Genomic DNA, 22,372 nt, shown 5'->3' with positions numbered 1-22,372 from the left:
AGCAAATCAGGATGAGTTGTCCTGTCTCTGCAAATGAATGGGGACAAATGCTCGGCGAATATGGAATATCATCTAACCTTGAAACCTTTGTGCCTTCCCTTCCACCACTACACTTAACTCCCCAGTACAAATAGTAAATATGACTGAATGTTTCTGAATTGTGTTAACCATAATTCATACCCCACCCATCTGACTGGGTTTTCCCAGCCACTCTGGGCAGCTCCCAACAGAATATTAAAAACATGATAAAACATCAAACATTAAAAACTTCCCTAAACAAGGCTGCCTTCAGATTTCTTCTAAAAGTCAGATAGCTGTTTATTTCCTTGACATCTGACGGGCACCGCTACCAAGAAGGCCCTCTGCCTGGTTCCCTGCAACCTCACTTCTTGCAGTGTGGGAACCGCCAGAAGGCCCTCAGAGCGGGACCTCAGTGTCCGGGCTGAATGATGGGGGTGGAGACTGGGTATACTGGGCCGAGGCCATTTAGGGCTTTACAGGTCAGCAGCAACACTTTGAACTGTGCTCGGAAGCGTACTGGTCAGGTATGAGGCGACAGATTAGTGTTGCTCCGTTTGGCCTCCTCTGGGCAGAGTTCTGTACCTAAGCAGACACCTAACCAGTGTGGTTGTAGATCTCGTGTAGATCCAAGCTGGGTTGTCTTCCCTACCATTAAAGGTAAAGGGACCCCTAACCATTAGGTCCAGTCGTGGCCGACTCTGGGGTTGCGGCACTCATCTCGCTTTATTGGCCAAGGGAGCCGGCGTACAGTTTCCGGCCATGTGGCCAGCATGACTAAGCCGCTTCTGGCGAACCAGAGCAGCGCATGGAAACACCATTTACCTTCCCGCCAGAGCGGTACCCATTTATCTACTTGCACTTTGACGTGCTTTCGAACTGCTAGGTTGGCAGGAGCAGGGACCGAGCAACAGGAGCTCACCCCGTTGCGGGGATTCGAACCGCCGACCTTCTGATCAGCAAGTCCTAGGATGTGGTTTAACCCACAGCGCCACCCGCGTCCCACCCATTAGCTTGTTCAATTAGCTTGGTATTGTCTATACTGACTTGCAGGGTCTCATAGACTTGGGACTTTCTGCATGCAAGGCAAATGTTCTGTCCCTCACAGCGCCACCCGCGTCCCTCACCATTATCCCTCCCTTGATTCGCCTTGCATCCCTTGCCTGAAGCAGGTCAGAGTACTTAACCCTCCTTAAACCACTTCCAATGAGCATGCAGCCTGCTGATAACACATCATGCAGAAAGAGAGAGGGAGGCAAATTTGATTTGAAACAAAGTTTTTATGAAGCAGGGTTTATAATACAAGCAAGCAAAGACGTTTGCCATTACAAAAGAAAGCTAAAATACCATTCTAACCTAGGATATCCCTTGTATTTCTCGACACAACCCTTGCCTGCCATCTTGCTGAAACAAGGGACCTAGCACACCTGTCAAATCCATGGTACGCACAATTCTCATCAATTGCTTTTTTGTAGACAAAAATAATTTGCTCCCCATTCTCCAAAGGTCTGTGGCATGGCCTCTCCACAACTGCTTAAGCCCACTAATTCACCTGTTAATTCTATCCAAGAAGTCAAAACTGGCTACCACTCTCAACTGGGTTGCCACTCTTTCAAGAAGTTATAGGTATTGCGTGCCTTTATGTATCTGCTGTATGGCAGAAGTGGGGAACTTTCAGCCCACCAGATGTTACTGAACTACAACTCCCATCAGCCCTAGCAATCATGGACAAAGGCCAGGGACCATGGGAGTTGAAGTTCAGAAACATCTGGAGGGCCAAAGTTTCCCCACATCTGCTATCGGGCTTAAGCAGCCCCAATCAGGGCAAAAGTTAGTCCTGTAGGATATCTCCGCTGCCCCATGTGATCCAACGATATTCCCTAGCACAAAGCTTTCCAAACTGTGTGTCACGACCCATTAGTGTGTTGACTGCAGTGTGTAGGTGTGTCGCACGAATACTCCCTGTTGTCGTCCCGGGGTTGGAAAGGGGTTAGTTTAACCTCCAGTTTGCTAGTAAAACTGAATTACTGTGCCGTGAAATGATGCATGTCTAAAAAGTGTTCCACCAACATGAAAATTTTGGAAAGCTCTGCCCTAGCACATACCCAAATAATCTTCGGTGTCTGCAAATGGTGGCAGAGATAAACAGCAGTGAGGAAGTTATCTTCCAGTAAAAACTGCCCACTGTTGTTGTTTTCCTCACTGAAAGATCCCTGGAAGTAAGTTTTAAAGCTTCCATGCACTGTAGCTTCCATGTTCCAACTGTATCATTTCCTATAGATCCTGAAGATCATTACTTTGGGTATCTATAAGCCTTGTCTGTATTCGCTGCATGCCACTAAGCATGCACCTTTGTCTTACACGGTTACTTCCTGCAGCGATTATAGAGCGGCAGGCCTGCTCATGCGATGCGCTGAGTGTCAGCAATCAAGATGGGAGTTGCGCCAATCCCAGTTTATTGCTGCTAGTCCAACAAGCCAGAGGAACTGGCACAGGTTACAAAAACAAAAGCCGGGGGGGGATTAAGAGAGCCACCCCCTCTCTCACTAGATGGTACCTCTCCTGTGAGATACTTTGCTCCCTTACTTCCTTTGCAGTGCTACCACCGAGCAGAGATGTTGTCCAGAAGCAACCAAACAGCACTCTTGCTTCCCTTCTTCTGATCACATCACCCTCCCCTTACATTGTTGTACTGAATCCCTGTTGATCTCAACAACCAACACTTAGCTTTTAGTTATTTTTTTCAGCCGGAAAGTCTCCCATCTCTTATGTGGGCACCATTGGCATTCTAAGAGAAGAAGGGAAATGTTCATGGCGAGTTCCGGCACCTAGAAAAATAGCCCTGCGTTTAACACTCTCCACCTCCAATTCCCATGTATCTCGTTTTTATCTTCATTCACCTATGCAAGCTCATCTGAAATCAGCCTGCATGGCATCTTCTGTGTCCTACTGTTCTGCAGGTCGAATGCACGTCTCGCCCTACCTTCCACTAATGAAGTCCTTTCACCTTCCACCTTCTCAGCCCCATTTTTAAATCCACCTGTAACTTCTCCTTGCAACACCCATCTCACCTACCCAACATAAACATCCGAGGGCTAGGTCTGCACCATGGTTTTCAAAGCCTGTATCTACCAGTGACATCAAGACATGCCTCACCTCCCCACACCACAGATGGACCACGGAGGCCAGGCCATAGCTATGCAGTGGATGTCATGCTTTCAGCCAGGAAAGGAAATGTTCTGACTTCTATGTATTACAGAAGCGATGATTTAGGAGGAAGGGGGATGACATGGATGTCTTTTCTTTCCACTTCCTATTCAGCAGAAAAGAACCAAGCCTTAGCCATGGCAAGCTGATGCACGGAGGTATCCAAAACCCTATGTTTAAGGACTGCATTTTATTGTTCTGGTCTATACTTCAACTAGCTTATGGTTAGCATTAAATAAATGTTTGATATTAATTTATATTATGTTCCCACCCTACATGATACACAATTTAATGTATTATGTCCATAGTATATGCCCATCCTCTTTATCCTGTTTGCATAGAAGAAAGCTGGACCCACCTATCAAAAGAGGACAAAGAAACCAAGCAGAAGAGGGAAGCACAGAATTGTAGAATTGGAAGGGATCCTGAGGGTCATCTAGTCCAACCCTCTGAAATACAAGAATCTCAACACATGGTCCCCCATCCAATTTGAAACCATAACGGACCCTGCTTAGCTTTGCAAATGTGCTAGCAAGCTTTATTGTTGCACCACTGGAAGAACCACTGTTGATCTTGCCGCAACCATTGCATGTTTTTGCCACCTCCCAGACGATAACAGGGTGTTTTTAATTAAAACAGGGGGAAAGGAGTTTAAAACTTAAATGACGTTTCATGGAATACAAAATTTTAAAAAAGGAAGATGTGGAAGGGTGGTGGCATTGGCCATCAACATAATTAGGTGAGGACCCATTAAGATTTTTAGCACCTAATTGTCTAACCCACAGGGCCAATAAGGAACCAGATAATTAATCTTGGTGTCTTTGGAACATATGCTACAAAACAGTCTTCCGGAGCATCTAAATCCAAACACTTAAGAGTACAACGCTATGCATAACTACTCAAAAGTAAGTCCCATTGAGTTCAAGGGGGCACGTTTTCAGGAGAACGGGTACACGACTGAGGCTTCAGTAGCATATATTAGGCCTCACTGTTTATGTCCTATTCTAAGCATTAGAAACTCCAGCCGTTAATACAAATGCCTTTGGGTGTAGGCTCTCAATATATTGTTCCAGTAGCACCCAGCAACTTTAACTAGGAAACCCTCTTCCTCAGTAGTACAGTTACGGGCTGTACTTCTGTGGTCTCCGCCTGTGGTTCACCCGGGGCACCAGTGTCCTCCTGGGGACACCCGAACGGGAGGGGGGAGAGATGGCGGCGCGCGGCCGAGGGTGCCACGAGGGTGCAGGGGACACCGGCGTCTGCTCGACAGACTGCATCTGCACCAGCGATTCCAGCAGTTCTGTCTGGCGATGCATGATGGCAATGATTTGCGCCGTGTCTGCCCGGTCCCTCTCACGGTCCTGAAGGTCTGCGGTGGCATACCGGTTCAAGGAAGACAGGATTCTGTCAGTTGCGGTCTGTACCCTCCTGTCTGCTATCCGTGACAATTCCATGACCAAGTCGTTCCTGGTTTTTCTTTGGCGCTTTCGGACTCTGGTCAGCCGCCCTTCGGAAGACAGAGTTGGGCAGTTGGGCAGCAGAGCTGACGAAGGGGCCACCGTTGCATCTGGAGATAGACAGGCACACACAAACACACACACACAGCCATATATTAAAAAGGAGAGTGCACATTGCAATGTGATGCAAAAGGACTCTGGGTAGGTTAAATACCGTACTAACAAAATGAGTTCAGTGATGTATTTACCCCACCCCGCAGTTATGTTTTATTAAGTTTCAACATTTTTAACGTATACAATCAAAACACAACTTCATCTTTTCTCTTATTTTTCCATGGAGTTGTTGTTTTTCCCCTTCTGCTGTACCCAATCTTCTATTAAATCGTAACCACAATATTATAATCTAATTACCTCTGTTGCTCATAGCTCAAATCTTGCTTGCAAGTTCATCATAATATAGTATTTCTTTAAATATTCTGAAAAAGGCATCCATTCTTACGTAAAACGCTCATAATTAGATTATCTTAATTTTGCCAGTTCTGCATAGTCTATTATCTTACTTATCCATTCTTCCTTGGTTGGGACATATAGAATCCTAGCTGCTGTTGCTAAATACATAAACAATTTTAACATTGGGGGGGGGGGATTTCTGTCCCTATAATACCGAACAGAAACACTGTTTTTTTTATATACTCATTTTAAACTTTTTTTTTTTATCTCGTCATGTTATCATTTCATATTTACCCATTCTTGAACCTTTGGTTGATGAGCTGCCAGGGTTACTGAGGAACATAGAGGAGAGGGATGGAGCTGGATGATCAGCTTCTAGCGGGAATGAAAAAAGATGTGTGATTTAATATGTTTTATACATATGAAGAAGCCTGCTGGGTCAAGCTAGGGCTGGGCGATATCTGGTTTTCAGTATTGTGATATATCACCAGTTAAACGTTGCAATTTACCTATACAGTGGTACCTCGGTTTTCAAACATAATCTGTTCCAGAAGACCGTTCGAGTTCCAAAACGTTCAAAAGCCGAAAACTCAAAACGGAAGCCTCAAAACAGAAAACTCAATACGGAAGCAGCGTTTCATGTTTGACTTCCGAGGCGCATTCAAAAACAGAAGCATTTACTTCCGGGTTCACGGTGTTCGAAAACTGAAATGTTTGTTAACAGAGACGTTCGAAAACTGAGGTACCACTATATATCACAATGCCTGAAATCAGGATGGAGGCATTGGCTGGCTTCACGGTTTTCCCCACATTGTGATTTTTGCATAGTACACACGCCACACACACACACATACACATCATGATTCGCAATATATTGCCAGGTCAAAAATGATGAAACCAATATCATGATATGGATTTCAAACCGGTTTTGGATGGTATATCAATACATTGCCCAGTCCTAGATCAGACCAAAGACCCATCTGGTCCAGCATTTCGTTCTCACATTAGACAACCAAATACCTATGAGAAGCTTAGAATAGCATAAGTACACAGGCACTGTCCTGAACTAGAAGCAGCAGCATACTCCCAGGGAATGGCCTGAAGGAACAGGCCACATAAGAACGGCCTACTATTCAGAAGCATTGCTGCCTCCAACTTTGGAGGTGGACCGTAGACATCATGGCTTGGCGCCATGGATGGCCCTCTCCTCCACCCCATTGCTGAAACCAAGCTTGTCGGTTCAGAGCTTGGATGGGAGACCGTTTGAGCACCACCTGCCCCTTGGGTTCCATGATGGAAGGAAGACAGGACATAACTGTAAGAAAACATAATAAATAAACACAGCCACAGCACAGGCGGACCAATGCACAGAATCTCACAAGGTGCAACATTTGAAGGCCACATCTGTTCAGGGAAGTTTTTAAGGCTTGACGTTTTACTGCATTTTTATTATTTTGTTGGGAGCCGCCCAGAGTGGCTGGGGCAACCCAGGCAGTCAGCCTGGGCGGTGGAAGAAGAAGAAGAAGAAGAAGAAGAAGAAGAAGAAGAAGAAGAAGAATTTTTATTTATACCCCGCCCTCCCCAGCCAAGACCGGGCTCAGGGCGGCTAACAACCAATAATAAAAACAAGTTGATTAAAATACAATTTAAAAGATTAAGATAAAACATTAAAACATTAGGGTGCAATTTCTTCATAGGAGGAGAAAGGAAAAAGAAAGAGGGGGAGGGAATCAAACTGATTCCAAGCCAAAGGCCAGGCGGAACAACTCTGTCTTACAGGCCCTGTGGAAAGAAATCAGATCCTGCAGGGCCCTGGTCTCATGAGACAGAGCGTTCCACCAGGCCGGAGCCAGAGCTGAAAAGGCCCTGGCTCTGGTTGAAGCCAATCTAACTTCCTTAGGGCCCGGGACCACTAGGGTGTTGCTATTTATGGACCTTGAGGCTCTCCGTGGGGCATACCGGGAGAGGCGGTCCCGTAGGTACAAGGGTCCTAGGCCGTGAAGGGCTTTAAAGGTCAAAACCAGCACCTTAAATCTGACCCTGTACTCCACTGGGAGCCAGTGCAGCTGGAAAAGCACTGGGTGAATATGCTCCCATGGCAGAGACCCCGTGAGGAGCCTCGCTGCTGCATTCTGCACCCACTGAAGTTTCTGCACCCGCTGGAGAATAAAATTATCATTGCTACAAGTTTCTCCCGGGCACAAAGCAGAGATCTTACTTGCTGCCGGCCAAGACATGCTTGCAGGCTTCGCGGAGACCGCCCTCGTCATGTAGAACATGGGACTGGGCGTGGCGGAATCGGAGATCTCCACAGCTATCTGTGTGCATGGGGAAAACTGATCCGGACTCTCGCTATAGTCCTCTGGCACCACGGGCGCGGCTCCTTCCGCCAGGGGACAAGGAGAATTGGTATCCCCCGACGACTCCTCCGGCAAAGCAGCGTGCGGTAGCCTCCTTGGGGGCTGGAAGCCAGAATCGCCGGCCAATATCCTATCGAGCTGCTCATAGAAAGGGCACGTCATGCGCCCGCCCAGCGAAGAGGGGTTGTCCTTGGCCTTTTTGTAATCCCTCCGCATTGTTTTAGTCTTGGTCCGGCATTCCTGCGCAGTGCGTTCGTGTCCCCGCTTGGCCATCTCGCTTGCAATGACTTGGAAGGTGTCCATATTTCTGTAGCTGCTCTGAAGCAGCTTCTGGATCTTCTGCTCTCCCCATATATCCAGGAGGTCAATGACCTCGGTGTAGGCCCAGTTGTTTCCACGGCGGCTCATGGTGTTGAAATTAACAACCTATAAAAATATAATAATAATAATAATAATAATAATAATAATAATAATAATAAATTTATTTATATCCCGCCCTCCCCAGCCGAAGCCAGGCTCAGGGCGGCTAACAACAATAAAATAGTACAACATTCTAAAATCATTTCATTATAAAATTAATTCAAATCAAATTGATGGCAACCATTGGGCTAGAGTTCTGTGAAGATTGCCAAAGGAGGGAGTCAGGCTGTGCCCTGACCAAAGGTCTGGTGGAACAGCTCTGTCTTGCAGGCCCTGCAGAAAGATGTCAAGTCCCGCAGGGCCCTAGTCTCTTGTGACAGAGCGTTCCACCAGATCGGAGCCACAGCCGAAAAAGCCCTGGCTCTAGTTGAGGCCAGCCTAACTTCTCTGTGGCCTGGGACCTCCAAGATGTTTTTGTTTGAAGACCGTAAGTTTCTCTGTGGGGCATACCAGGAGAGGCGGTCCCGTAGGTACGAGGGTCCTAGGCCGTATAGGGCTTTAAAGGTTAAAACTAGCACCTTAAACCTGATCCTGTACTCCACCGGGAGCCAGTGCAGCTGGTATAGCACCGGGTGAATGTGAATGTAAATTTACGGAGGGGGGGGAAATGGCAGACTGGGTGACGTTGAATCTCAAGGGGATGCAAGTCACTTTCCACCCCAAAAAACATGCACTCTACCACTGAACTGTCCTTCTCACTGTGCAGCCAAACTACCATATCCAGTAGTCAAATGGGAACGTTACCCAACCCTTCCTAGGTAAAGCATGGTATGCAATACCACATAGAATTGTAGAGTTGCAAGAGACCATGAGGATCATCTTGTCTAACTCCCTGCAACGCCGGAATATGCAGCAATTGGCATTACAGTGGTACCTCAGGTTACAGGCGCTTCAGGTTACAGACACTTCAGGTTACAGACTCCACTAACCCAGAAATAGTACCTCGGGTTAAGAACTTTGCTTCAGGATGAGAACAGAAATCATGCAGCGGTGGCACGATGGCAGCAGGAGGCCCCATTAGCTAAAGTGTTGCTTCAGGTTAAGAACAGTTTCAGGTTAAGAACAGACCTCCAGAACGAATTAAGTTCTTAACCCAAGGTACCACTGTATCAGCACCATGCTCTAACCAACTGAGCTATCCACCCCTCTAGAGTAGTGGGGTACTTCCACACCCCCCCCCCAATCCTTAGCTGATAATATGTCAAAAGCCATTTTTATGCTTTACATTAAATTATTGCTCTTATTATTCCTATTCTTATTGCTATTCCTATTCTTAAAATAAATTTGTATGCCGCCCCTTACCCGTAGGTCTCAGGGTGGTTCACAACACAAAGTTATAATATAAAAGCACAATTAAAACAATTAGCAATGCTAATGTATGCAAACTAATAAAAAGTACATTCCCCAACCAAAGCCCCTAAACAATCTCCCACTCCACAAATACAAAAATCTAAATTAACATATAACATTTTAAAACAATTTAAAACACACACACCCCAGTTAAAACCCCATCCCCCCATTAAATAAACTTACACTGAATTATCCATTACTCTATTGCAGTTTGCAAATTGTGGGTTATTTTTTTTATAGAAAATACAAGTATGTTTGAAAGACTATGATGAACGTGTATGATGTTAATAATGTGTCAAGTTAAAATATGAATGGTGAGGAAAGATCCAACACATTCAAAAATTGAAAGTCTACTTACAAACTGTCTGTCGGTCTTATTAGTTATTGGGTTGTTGTTGTTGTTTTGTTTTTCAATCATTGGTGAATTTGCTCCGGATTCCTGGGAGTTCAAAACAATCAGATCAATGATCAAAACTGTGGTCAGTACAAAGAAACATGAAAAGAAATTCTACTTTTATTAGAACAGAAGAACAGCCCAACGGGATCAGACCAACAGCTCATCTACTCCAGCTCCCTGTTTTCACAGGGACCATCCACATACCCATGGGAAGCCCACAAGCTGGACGTGAGCACAACAGTGATATTTTGTCCTGCAGTTTCCAGCAACTGGTATTCAGAAGCATAATACCTCTGACCATGGAGGCAGAATATAGCCACTGTAGCAAGTAGCCACATTTTATTTTTATTTTTGTCCTGGGTCATTTTTCTTTCCTCCCTCCAACACAACCCTCATCTTGAAGATATTTACTTTAGGACTGAGTGATCTACTGGTGATCATCCAAAACCGGTTCAAAGTCCATATTGTGATATCGGTTTCATAATTTTTGATATGGCAATGTATCACAAGTCATGGTGTGTGTGTGTGTGTGTGCGCACGCGCGCGCACTATGCAAAAAATAACAATGTGGGGGAAACCGTGAAGCCAGCCAATGCCTCTACATAGCTCCATCCTGATTTCAAACGCTGTGATACATAGATATATCACGATGTTGCAAAACCGGATATCGCCTATCCCTACTTGACTTACAAGTCCAAATGTTCCTATGGAATTAAATTCCAAACAGGATTTCAAAGTTTGGTGCTTAAAGATGCGTTTGTTTAGTCCTGCAGCCCAAGGGTAGTGTGTTCACACAACACACTGTTAAAACAAGGCAGCAGTGGCCATCGACTGGGATGGTTTCAAAAGGTGGTTAAACAAATTCATGGAGGACAAGGCTTTCATTAGCGACCGACCACAATGGCTGTGTACTGGAGGTGGCATGTCTCTGAATAGTAATTGCTGGTGAGCCCGAGTGGGGAACAGGTTGTTGCACTCATGCTGTGATTTGGGCTTTCCAAAAGAAGCTGGTTGGATCCCAGGAGCAATTCCCTGGCCTCCCACCATTGCCATCACTGTGGCTTACCAAGAGGGAGAGAGGTAAGGGAGGGAGGATGTTGGTGTAAGTTGACTTCACTGGGCTGCCTGCGCAGTGCTGGCCTCCCTGCCACTCTGCCACTCCATGTATATAGCAGTGACACCAATTGTGAGAGGCCATGTAAGAAGTGACACCCGTGGCCTGCTCCCCTTGGCTACTGGGCAAATAGAGGACGCTATACTAGATGGGCCTTTGGTCTGATCCAGCAAAGCTCTTCCTGTATTAACTGCGTTTTCCTGCAATTTATTGCTTGAAAAATGAGTGTTTCCTGTAACGGAAGCGCTAACTTCGGGAAAGACATTAAGCTCTATATAGCACTGATCTTAAGTGAATGCTCACAAACAAACCCAGCAAAACCACAGCATCTTTAACTCCAAACATCCAGTTAACACAAACCTGCACAGAGAGGGATACAGGGATCTCGTACTATTTAGGCCAACCATTTTTTTTGCAACGCTTCTTAAAAGCGGTTGGAAAATGCAGAACACATCGAAGATGCTGCACTCATTTAACGTAATACGGGTAGAATCCCCTCTAGATTCAAGTGCACAGGACTGGGAGAGCAAATCATACAGTGAAATAAAGCGAGGTAAATATGCACCGACTCCTCTTTACTAGGGGCAGAAGCAACGATTTGAAAACCGAAGAGGGAAGTATGCACAAAGTACGAGGCTTAACGCGCGCGCAAGGGAATATACAGTATTACGGAGGGGCTGTGCTTTTGTCTTCCAGGAAGGAGCCCAGCAAATCCCCACCTCCGGTTTTCATGCTCAGGGTCGGCCATCAAAGAAATCTACCTTTGTTACCCATGGGTAAAAGTTTTGCGCAGATCCATCAGCGAGAACTTCGGGTCCTTGCGCCCCTGCGAAATCATCCGCCGCCACGCGACAGAAAACCTTGCGCACGCAAGCTTAGGCGAGGGGAGACAGGCAGGACCTCCCCCTCTGCTCCCCTCCGCAGGAGAGCTAAACCAGGATGGCTTCCCTTGGTCCCGATCTGCTTCCGCTCCTCCAAGCCCTTCCCTGCTTCTCTCACCAACTTCCCAAGCCAAGGCTGCCTTGCAGATACCCAGACCCCTCCTACCAAAAGCGCTAAGGGAGCATGTGCAAATGGCCTCGAAGCAGGACTGCGGGATGGTTTCCTTCATCCCTGTTACACTTGAAAGCTACTACACCTTTCCACTTTTCTTTTCTTTTTGCAATAGTTTTTATTGTAAAAAGTTATCACATTACCAAATACATAACCATATGTAGGGATTTCTTTGTTCAACTGATGGAATATATACCGAAATGGCAAAACTGACCGGAAAGCTCAGGAACCAAGAAGACAACAACTTCAAGAAAGAATGGGGGGAAATTTACAATTTATTTAGGAGACCACTGTAAGCAGATGAAAACATTAGCAGGATTTTAGTAACACTTGTAATGTAACGATTACAATAGATAACATGGAAAGATGTAAAATATGGATTAGGTAATAATAATATGCAGGTGAAAATGTTGACAATGGGACCCATGGTGGGAGGTCGAAGGATTCAAAGAAACGCCTTTCCACTTTTCGAGTCGGTCCTTTCATGGCTTGAGACCCGGGCACCCGAGAGATTTACTATCTCCATGCGCACCTTAAGATTTTATTTCGAGGGGTACCAAGTAGCAGCGCTTCCCCCTACAGAATTGCCCAGGCACCTGCACCCTGATGCCGTTTTAGCACCAGGCAATTTTTCCAGCTCTCTTAATCTGTTCTGGTTTAAACTCATTTTTATCAAGATTTTTCACACCGCTTTTAATGTTTTATTACATATCATAAATTCATTTTAATTCTTTGTTGCAGGGTGCCTTGAGAACACGCTTATAGGATGGCATATATATATTGGAAATAAGTGTGCATCTTGCAACGTTCAAGGTTTCCTTGGTCCCGTGCGGGGACTTCATCACATGAGATAACAGCATAGGATCGGGCCCTAATGACCGCATCCCCGCACTCTCTGTCCACCCAGAAGTAGTCGTCAACTCATCTTTACTCAGAGTAGATTTAATGAAGTTGATGGCTAACACTGAAATTCAGGGACCTATGCCACTCAGGCGCATTCATTTCAAAAAGAATCTACTCTGAGTATAAGTAAGCTAAATGCAACCGACTCTCAAGTAACTGGCTTAAGGAGAGGAGTCTTCGTTTGCACCACTGCCTTTTCTCCAGCATCCCTGGGAAGGCCTATATGCATCAACAAATCAAGGGTGTTCTACTCCTGCGCCCGGCGGCTGACTTTTTAGAGACGCTCCCTAAAAGCAGAACATTCCATTCTTCCTCTCCCATCCGCCCACGCTCAGCCTCAAGAATCATAGAAACGGGAAAGAGTTACACCCCTCACTTTCTGTTCCCATTTGGACGCCGCCATATGCGGGGCTGTCCAGCGGAACTGGAACCCGCTTCGCCCTCCGATCTCTATGGTAACGCTGCGCTTGGCCGCTTCGCGTATAAGCTACAGGCAAATGGGAACCGGAAGTATGGGGCTATATCTCCCGCGAGCAAAACCCCTGCTCCTCACAAGCTGCTGGAGGAAGTTACGTTTACCAACTTCCGTGCTCGTGACGTTTACCTCATTTCCGGTTTCTGCCGAAGCGACCAGCGAGGTGTGCGGGTTTTTTTTTTATTATTATTACTATTTCGGCTCGGCTTACGCTGCCGGCACGCATGCGCGACGTCTCAATCGCTTCAGCTTTCGGCGGCGGCGGCGGTGGAAGTCGAGGAGTTCGGAAGTTCAAAATGGCCGCGGCGACGATAGTGGAGTCGGGGCTGCGGGGGCGCGGGTAAGGAGAAGAAGAAGAACCATAAGATAGATAGATAGATAGATAGATAGATAGATAGATAGATAGATAGATAATATTAAAGCACGCGGTTTAGTTTCGGTAGCTGTGAGGGAGATAGTCGGGTGGGCGAGGGAAGGGGGGAGGGAGAACGCGCTGTTGAGCCGTTATAACGGTCGCGAGGAGGCCCTGGCCGGGCCTGGCGTCTGAGGCCGGAGCGGGTCGAGCTTCTTCGGAGCCCGCCCTTAACCTCGAGCGGGCAGGCACGAAGCCGGCTTTTCCCTCGCCGCCGCCCGGCCCTTTCCCAGCGCCTGCTCGGGCCCCGAAGGCCTACCTTTGGGTCTCGCCAGAGTTGCCGCCCCCACCCGGAAGGGAGTCCCAGCGCCGGGCCCTCAAGGCTCGGGCGCCGCGCGAGCTTTCCTTCCCTGGGGGAGGAACCCCCGAAAGGTTTGCTGGAAATTAAATGCCGTTTAAGCCTCTCCTGCGGCGGCGGGGGGGGGGCGGGTTGGCAAGTAGCCTCTCGCCTTACGCTTTCTTTGTTTAAAAAGAAAGATCGTGCGCAAAGGCGAGAGCCGCACCAAAATTTTTTTAAAAAAGGGATTTTTTTCTTTTTCCCGCACAAGTTAACGTGCGAGATTTCGGGGGGGGGGGGGAGAGGTTCCTGCTCATGCTTATTTTGAGAGTTAACTCTGTTCCATTTTGGACTTATCGACGTGGCTGGGGAAATGTCTGACGAGCCTGGGCAAAGTTACTAGCCCTAGTGGGATTGTTGTTGTTGTTGGATCGATTGATTGATTGAATTTGTATACCGCCCTCCATCCAAAGATATCAGGGTGGTTGCTCATAGACATGCTGTGCTGTTTTTCCTTTGCCATCAGTGCTGCTAAGTACTTCACTAACAGATTTCTTTGGTATTTTACTGGTTTTTAATTTCCACATCACTGATTTTGTTTCTCTGGCGTGCTTCATCTCAAATAGAGGTCTACCCATTTCTTCCGATGCAATCTGAGTGATACGATTGCTTATAAATAAAGTTGTGGCACAGTCTAAATGCCATATGGGTCTATCACACATGCACATTTGGCTTTTTTGTGTCTTAGTAACTCCTTACAGGCAAATAAGTGCTAGTGTTTAACTTATAAACCACATGACGTTTACATTGTATTTGTTAAAGCTGCTCCCACTCCAGTGACATTTCTGGATTAACAGCTGTTACAATGCTTGTAGTCTAAAGCTATGGTCAGGAGCCAAGCCAGTTAAAATCAAAAAACTGGCATAAAAAATGAATTATTTAAATTATTTTAAAGACCTATTTGTATTTCTGTAATAAAGAACCTTGCATCCCATATTTCATGAGGATGAAATTGCCAGAGTTATGAAAGATTACAATGTATTGTCCTGTTTATGTAATTTTAGGGACATAACAGTATAGATAGTCAAATACCAAAGTACAAACTAAAGTAAGAACTCTGGTGGGATATCGGCTTCATCATGCATTTTTTACATAGGTGTGCATGTAGAAATCAGCCTTTACCAAAGCTCTGCTACCTAACTTTTATTTAGTCTAGCATTTCTCAGATGTCTTTGGGGAAAATCTGATGGGCATTTTGTGCTCATTAATTTCAGAGTAAATGTAATCAAACTTGCAGGGACTAATTGATTAGTGAACATGAATAGGATCAGTATGCAAGAAATTTGGGCAATAAGTTCATGTTGTGAGCTGTTGAAAGCACAATTTCTGGCTTTTCACCAGAATACACTTTTTTTTACAGCTATGGTATCCATGGGTTGTTAGATTAGTAACTTCCTTTTTATGAGGCAATCCCTAAACAAATCATAGACACACAATAAACTTGTAAAACTCAATTTCCAATTGAGGGTGACTTGCTGGTTAGTTATTAGCTGTAAACATTTTGTGGTTCGATGACCCATGTAGAATTTGAAATACTGTAGTTCCACTTATTAAGCTAACATGGCAATCCAGATCTGTGCATTTAGATGGGATGGTGTCTGCTGACTTCCAGCAGGAAAGTCCCACAGTCAGGGTGTGCCCACCCAAACAGTGGACTGGTGGAGAGTACTGTCAGTGGCACCCAGCAGCCCACTTCCTCCCTCCAGCAAATGGGACCGGCACAGGATCTGCTGGATCCAATGTGGACACTGCTGCCATCGCATGATAGAACAGGCTCAATCTGGGCCTCTTTGCTGTGTCAGCTTGGCAGCTAATGCAGTAAAGGGGCATGTTACCCTCTCCCCACTGTTTCTGCTTCAGCCAGAACAAGCACTGGGGCTCCTAATCAGTGCAATTTTTGCTAGTTTTCACTACAACTTTCATGCATCAGAGCTTGCTTCATGCTGCAGATGATTTGGTAAAAATCAACAGCAGTTACAGGATGAAACACAAATTCTTTGAGAAGGTTTTAATAAAACTTGTTTTTCTTGCTAGAACTTGTTTTCTTTTTCTTCACTGTTTTCACAATTGATAAGCATATGGACAAGGTCAGATTGCCCGTTTATGTCAGCAGTCCATGGGAGGGGGACTCTGTCTACAACTTCAGTTAGGTTGAGGGCATAAATATACCATATTGAAAGGTACAGTAGTGAAGATGGTGGTGTATTCAACTACCTTTATGCCACAGTACTGTGCTGGCTTTCCTCCCAGTTATCTAAAAATCACTGAAGTAATAGAAGTCGTTAGATTGTTTTCCAAAGTGATTGACACACAATTATTTCCTACTTCTTAAAATAAGAAAAATAACAAGGGGAAGACAATACTCTAATTTTCATTTTGTTTAAATACACTTATTGGCCATAAGGCACATAATAGTTGCACAATCCATAAGTTCACACAGATATTTTCATCTTTTGTTCCTCGTGAATGGTAGGTGGGCAACAGATTCCTGGATCTATGCTTGGTATCATGCTCAGGGATACTACATTCATGACACTGTGTTTTACTCACAGTTCTGGCTTTATATTTTGGAGACAATGGATTATATCCAACTAGTCATACTCAGAGTAGATCCACTGAAGTCAGCGGACTTAAGATACTCATATTAGTTATGGCTGGCGTTGGCGATAACCCCACATGTATCTCATTTTTTAAGCCAAGTCAGTATGCTAATTTGATCTGTAAAATTCTGAAGCAATTTAGTCTGATACCTAGTTCAACAGCCTTTTTGGATCAATGGCCACATTTCAAATTTTGAGAGAGTGCTGTGGGTGCAGGTCACAAAATGGTTGCCATAGAGAGGGCATAGCATAATGCAACATGGCTGCTGGGAGGGCATGGCACAAAATTGGAGACTGTTATTGCAGCTCCCCCACCCCAAGAACTTCACTCATACCATGGGAAATCAGCTATGTCCTGCTGGTCTTGATTGTGGAGATACAGCTGTTAAAAGGCAGAAGAATCCTGCTTTCACCCATTCCAACTGTAAATCAAAGCCTAGGCTGTCATCCTCTACCCACTTATCTGGGAGTAAGCCCCATTAGAAACAAAGGGACATACATTTGAATAGACTTTTACCATTGTACAGTCAATTAATGTTACAGTGAAATCTTAGTGCCTAGTCTTTATCTTCTAACACAAGAAGACATGTCTCCCCCTCTTTTGCAAATTTTTAACATTTGCCGTTGGAAGGGAGGGAGAATTCTGTAACACGCCCCCATACTTATATAGTAGTATTTGCAGGAAATAACTCCCAGAACTAATACAAACCTACCACAGGCAAGATGCATCCTGGTTGTGAGGCAGAAAGGAAGGGTAAACGACATCTTCCAGGGACAGGAAAAAAATAAAGCGGGAAAATGCATGGAAAGGGAGGGGAAAGCAGGTGCTCTTTAGGACCCCAGGGATTCCTGTACAGTAGCCTGGTGTCCAAACAACTACTTAGCAATCATAGGCACACCTCTAATTTTACTTGTTGGCTAAAAACACTTAACAGGTAGGAACAGCTAGGCTAGCTCATTTCACAGAAATTGCCTATAAGGGTACCTGTGCATTTTTCTTCCTAACTTTCTTCCTAGGAGGGCTAGAGATTTGCTTTTTTAAAAAATGAAATTGAGTCTGGGGCCCATGCCAGGTGTGCCAATGAAGGCCGTCATGGGCACTGGGTTGGCGAACCATGGTATAATATTTATACATTGGTATTTGAGCATCTTATGTCTCTTCCAACTCTATGATTCTATGATTCTATGTATGAACAGTATGTATGAATTTTAGTGATGCTTGTTATTTAATTATATTTAGTTCTTACATTCTTAATTTCATCTAAACTCTAATTCTAATCCTTAGTTGTGCAATTGAACATGTTTTGTTCTTTGTCCCTTATGCTCTATTTGTTTGAATAAAAATATTATCTTGATTCGTTCATCATAAGTTAGCTTATCAGGAACCGTAGAAGAATAGCAATAATAAATAGTCTGTAGTTTATTTTCTAGTTATTGAAAAAAAAATCCTTTCTTTAGCAAGGATGATGAACATGGCTGTTTAAACTAATTGTGCCCCAAAGCAAATCTGAAAATAAATGGGGCAATAATGGATCAATGTATAAAAATATACTTTGGCTGACATCTTAAGTGTAATTGTGTTGTTGATCTAATTCACAAGTAGAAGTAAAAAATGAACCTGCCAGAGAGTGATTTTGCCATCTTATTTTTCTGCACTAGTGTATTTGTGCTGTGTTGTTATTGGGTAATTACAGTTTACTTGTAGGAGGGATCCTTGATGGTTACAGGCACAGATATGCTTCTGATATATTTTGCTTGAATGCAGGTTAAGAGTTCTCTAAACAGTTATGGGCAAATTTCTTGCTCTCTTGTCTGCCTAGGTGCCCCCCTAAATTCTCCCCCTCCAAAGACTTTCCTAAGGATTGGGAGACTGTCCTATGTGGGGTAAGCTGTGTCACAGGACTGAGGGGGAAAGGAAAGATCTCAGAAAATTTGGTCAGATCTCTGGCTGCAAACCATAATATTTCATTTGATCTCTGATTTATTCTATTTAAATATATTTACAGAATTGATGATGCTGATATTTCTGAGAGAAGTGCAAATGAAGAAAATGGGGACATTTCAGAAGGAGAGCAACCACAAATTAAACACAGCCGGCATAAAAAAAAGAAGCACAAACACCGAGGTAAACATAAGAAACATAAACATTCTTCAGAAGAAGATAAGGACAAAAAACATAAACATAGGCACAAACATAAGAAACATAAACGAAAGGAGATTACTGATGCCTCTGATAGAGAAGATGGTCCAGCAAAAAGAACTAAAATTGATTTCTTAGCTCCTTTAGAAGACTTAGAGAAACAAAGAGCATTGCTTAAAGCTGAACTTGAAAATGAGCTAATGGAAGGAAAAGTTCAGTCTGGGATGGGATTAATATTGCAAGGTTATGAGTCAGGTTCTGAAGAGGAGGGAGAAATCAATGATAAGGTGAGAAATGGGACTAGATCTGCAACTAAGTCATCAAACGCTAAAGGGAAACCAGAGATTGTAGACAATAAAACAAGTTCAAAGAAACGGAGTAAGAGCAGATCAAAAGAACGGATTCGGCACAGATCTGATAAAAAGAAAAGCAAGTCAGGAGTTGATGGAATAAAAGAGAAAGCAACAAGAAGTAAATCAAAAGAGAGGAGAAAATCAAAAAGCCCATCTAAAAAAATAAAGTCTCAAGATCAAGTAGGAAAGTCAAAGTCTCCAACTCTTAGAAGGCGCTCTCAGGAGAAAAATAGGAAGTCAAAGTCTCCAGAAGATAAGACTAAAGCAGAAGATAAGATGAAGTCTAGAGATCATAAAAAATCTCCAGCTGTTAATGAAAATAAAAACAGAGATCGTGGCAAAAAATCAAAATCTCCAGTAGAACAAAGAAGTAAATCCAAAGATAGACGATCAAGGTCTAAAGATCGAAAATCCAGGAGATTGGAGGCTGAAAAAGAGAAGAAGCCCACCAAATCTCCTTCTAAAGATGCATCATCAGGGAAAGAAAACAGGTCTCCTGGTAGAAGACCTGGCCGCAGCCCTAAAGGAAGAAGTTTGTCTCCAAAACCACGAGATAAACCAAGACGCAGCAGATCACCTCTCCTTAATGATCGCAGATCTAAGCAGAGTAAATCGCCCTCTCGAAATCTGTCTCCTAGGAGAGCAAAGAGTAGATCCGTAGAAAGAAAAAGGAGAGAATCGGAAAGGAGGCGTTTTTCTTCTCCAAGGTAATTTTAATGAAGAAAATTAAGAATCAAGTGGTTTAAATTTTTTTTAAATGTGCCCGCCTGTCCATCCCCTAACACATGAGAGGTGCTGAACTGGTGAAACCGAGATGCCAATTTGCAAAGGAAGAAATAGGAGAACACTATAAGTGAACTCCCGATTCTTCCTTTCCAGCTGTGGCAAATAAACTTGAATGACCTGGTGCCATATGATGTCACGTAACTGACAAGTAGGTGGTTCTGCCCACCAGTCAAAGTGGCCCATAGAGGGTGGGCCAATTCTGGGTCTACTCAGCCGGCTGGATCCAATTTCCCCTGGTATGTGTTATAGAAATTTGTGGAAGACCTTTGATTTATTTAACAAAATATCAAAAATAATAGCATAGTAACTTTTGAGGTTTTAAGGGTTTAATAATAAAACAGTACGCTGAGCCAGACTTGTCAGTCGCCACTAATATGGTTTCTTGGGAAGTAGAAACGTCAAAGCAGAGAACACTTTGTAACTTTTTTTTCAAGCTTTCTGTATGCTACAAATAACTAGCATAGGTATGTTTGGAAAGCCAGACTGTTGCAGGCAATAAAAGCATCACATGAGGATTTGGTGTGAATATAAAACTTGATTTGCTAACATTTCAGCAGTTTTCCTATAGTATGTAACATGAGGAAGGTATTGTCTGGATGCGAACGGGATCTGTTCTGGTGCCCCGTTCGCACCCAGAAGCGAACACAACCCACGTCTGCAGGTTGCGATTTGCCACTTCTGCGCATGCGTGTGACGTCATTTTGACTGTCTGCGCGAGGGGCAAAACCCGGAAGTAACGCAATGTGTTACTTCCGGGTCGCCACAGCGCGCAATCCAAAAATACTTATCCCGAAGCTACTTCAACTCGAGGTATGACTATATATGCTTTAATTATAGGCAGACCTTTTATATCATTCTGGCTTATATTAATTTCTACTGAATCCAGTCTGTGAAATGCTATAAAGATAACTTTACAGTGAGTTTTGAAATGGTTTTTTAAAGGGAATCAGGCCTATTTTTGTATATATTTATTTTTACAATATTTCTTCTAACTTCAAGAACACGAACTAGGGATGATATCCTCTCTAGACGTGAGCGATCAAAAGATGTCAGCCCACCTAGGTGGTCCCCATCCAGAAGAAGATCCAGGTCTCCTATTCGACGAAGATCTCGCTCAGTTCTTCGACGTAGCCGGTCTCCAAGAAGGAGGAGTAGATCTCCTCGGAGAAGGTATATATTCTACTATACTGTAAAAATAAGTAGAAACCGAGAATGGTTCTTTTTTTAAAAATGCCATACCACCACCACTATGGGTTGTAATCAACAAAGTTGTTCTGTTAGCACAAGGACTTATGCCTGCTCAATAGTACTTCCTCTGCTTGGGAGAGGTAAGGGAACCCCCAGAACATATTTGAGTGGGGGCTCGAGGGAAGAGGAAGTCAGATTGCAGAGGCAGAAGTCCTTGCACTAATGGGGCAACTCTGTAGGACACAGCCCTATACATTTTGCCAATTCCCTAACACTCCTATGCTTCATCTAGGAGCATGCTACTCAAGTTGTGGCTGTCCTGCTCCCTCTGTTGACCAGAGAGGAAACCAGTGCTGGCCTAACTTTGAATTCCAAACCAACATGCAAGGTTTATTAATATCTAAACATGAGAGGAAGTGAAGAACAAGCCTTGCCTCATCCTAAGTTTTTTGCTTTTGAATGGAACAGGTTTGAACCTTAAAATGCTTCAAGCAAATATATAAATATAAGAGATACTTTGTCACATTGATTCTTTTTTCTTTTAATTCCACATTTTCAGGGATAGGGGTCGACGGAGTCGATCTCGTCTTAGGAGAAGATCTAGGTCACGGGGTGGCCATAGGCGGAGGAGTAGGAGCAAAATAGAAGACAAATTTAAAGGAAGCCTTTCTGAAGGGATGAAGGTGGAGCAAGAATCCTCATCAGATGAAAAGTAAGAACTGAATTTTAATGTTTCGTATTGTGATCTTCTACCAAATTTTTCTGTGTGTAGATAGATGAAATGTCTTCTTTTTCTTAAATCAAAAGTATTTTCAACATGGAGGGCAATCTTGAATATTAATAGTGAGTTCAGTGCTGTAGCTAGTTGATCCTCTACCTAATGTACCACATTTTTCTTGTTATTTTAACTTATTGGCTAAATGCTGACCCATACCTGGTGAACTTGTTACTACTCTTCTGTCATTCTGTTCAGTTTGATAGGGCTCCAGTGCCAGATGTTAGGAGACCTTGGGAATGATTGCCAGTTGATTAATATTTGATCTCATATTGACTGAGGCTCTGCTACAGGAAACTTTAGTTATAAGCAATCAGGTTTGTAGGTTATATCCAACAGTGCTACCCAGCTGATAATAAGGCCCATTTTCAGCAACTTCTCTCTCCATAGTTCCTTACAGTCTCCCTAAATCTGCACCAGAGTATTTTAGAGTGTTGCCGGGGGGGGGGGGGAGGGTTGCAGTGGTGATGGGAAATGAGCCAAAAAAATGTTTCCCTCCCTGTTCTGCTGATGGAGGCCTTGCCAAGTCAAACTCTTGGATAGGATCCAATACAAATATGTATTCCTAGTCTCAACC

General features: G+C 44.1%; 2 protein-coding genes across 7 annotated transcripts in view; one reads left to right on the top strand and one right to left on the bottom strand.

The window, feature by feature from the left end:
• Positions 1-1,278: 1,278 nt before the first annotated feature.
• Positions 1,279-11,795, bottom strand: LOC308481999 (uncharacterized protein). Of its 2 annotated transcripts, XM_081014925.1 has the most exons (5): positions 11,535-11,795; positions 9,621-9,701; positions 7,351-7,918; positions 5,427-5,507; positions 1,279-4,792 (listed from the first exon to the last, which is right to left on the bottom strand). In XM_081014925.1, exons 2-5 carry the CDS (start codon positions 9,678-9,680, stop codon positions 4,347-4,349), a joined length of 1,155 nt encoding a protein of 384 aa, XP_080871051.1. In that variant the 5' UTR covers positions 9,681-9,701; positions 11,535-11,795; the 3' UTR covers positions 1,279-4,346. The 2 variants fall into 2 exon arrangements, with proteins under 2 accessions (XP_080871051.1, XP_080871052.1); XM_081014926.1 differs by lacking the exon at positions 9,621-9,701.
• A 1,551-nt stretch (positions 11,796-13,346) lies between these two features.
• The window catches only part of PRP4K (pre-mRNA processing factor kinase PRP4K), a 28,332-nt gene continuing 19,306 nt past the window's right edge, over positions 13,347-22,372 (top strand). For all 5 annotated transcript variants that reach the window (XM_081014683.1, XM_081014685.1, XM_081014682.1 and 2 more), the window contains exons 1-4: positions 13,347-13,544; positions 18,560-19,753; positions 20,832-21,002; positions 21,580-21,732. In XM_081014683.1, the coding sequence (XP_080870809.1) occupies positions 13,429-13,544; positions 18,560-19,753; positions 20,832-21,002; positions 21,580-21,732 (1,634 nt within the window). In that variant the 5' untranslated portion in view covers positions 13,347-13,428. The remainder of the gene's footprint in view (positions 13,545-18,559; positions 19,754-20,831; positions 21,003-21,579; positions 21,733-22,372) is intronic.

The sequence above is a fragment of the Podarcis pityusensis genome (assembly GCF_964106645.2).
Source record: "Podarcis pityusensis genome assembly, chromosome: 7".
NCBI classification, from domain to species: Eukaryota; Metazoa; Chordata; class Lepidosauria; order Squamata; family Lacertidae; genus Podarcis; species Podarcis pityusensis.
Note: the sequence above shows the minus strand (reverse complement) of the source record. Positions and strands in the feature narration are given on the sequence as shown.

Excerpts from the sequence above, each read along its gene's own strand:
- LOC308481999 (XM_081014925.1), bottom strand. The coding sequence starts at position 9,680 with ATGATTGAAAAACAAAACAACAACAACAACCCAATAACTAATAAGACC. Across the intron at positions 5,508-7,350 it reads CATGTCTTGGCCGGCAGCAA|AAGCTGATCATCCAGCTCCA; the intron begins GTAAGATCTCTG and ends CATTCCCGCTAG. Across the intron at positions 4,793-5,426 it reads AACCAAAGGTTCAAGAATGG|ATGCAACGGTGGCCCCTTCG; the intron begins GTAAATATGAAA and ends GTCTATCTCCAG.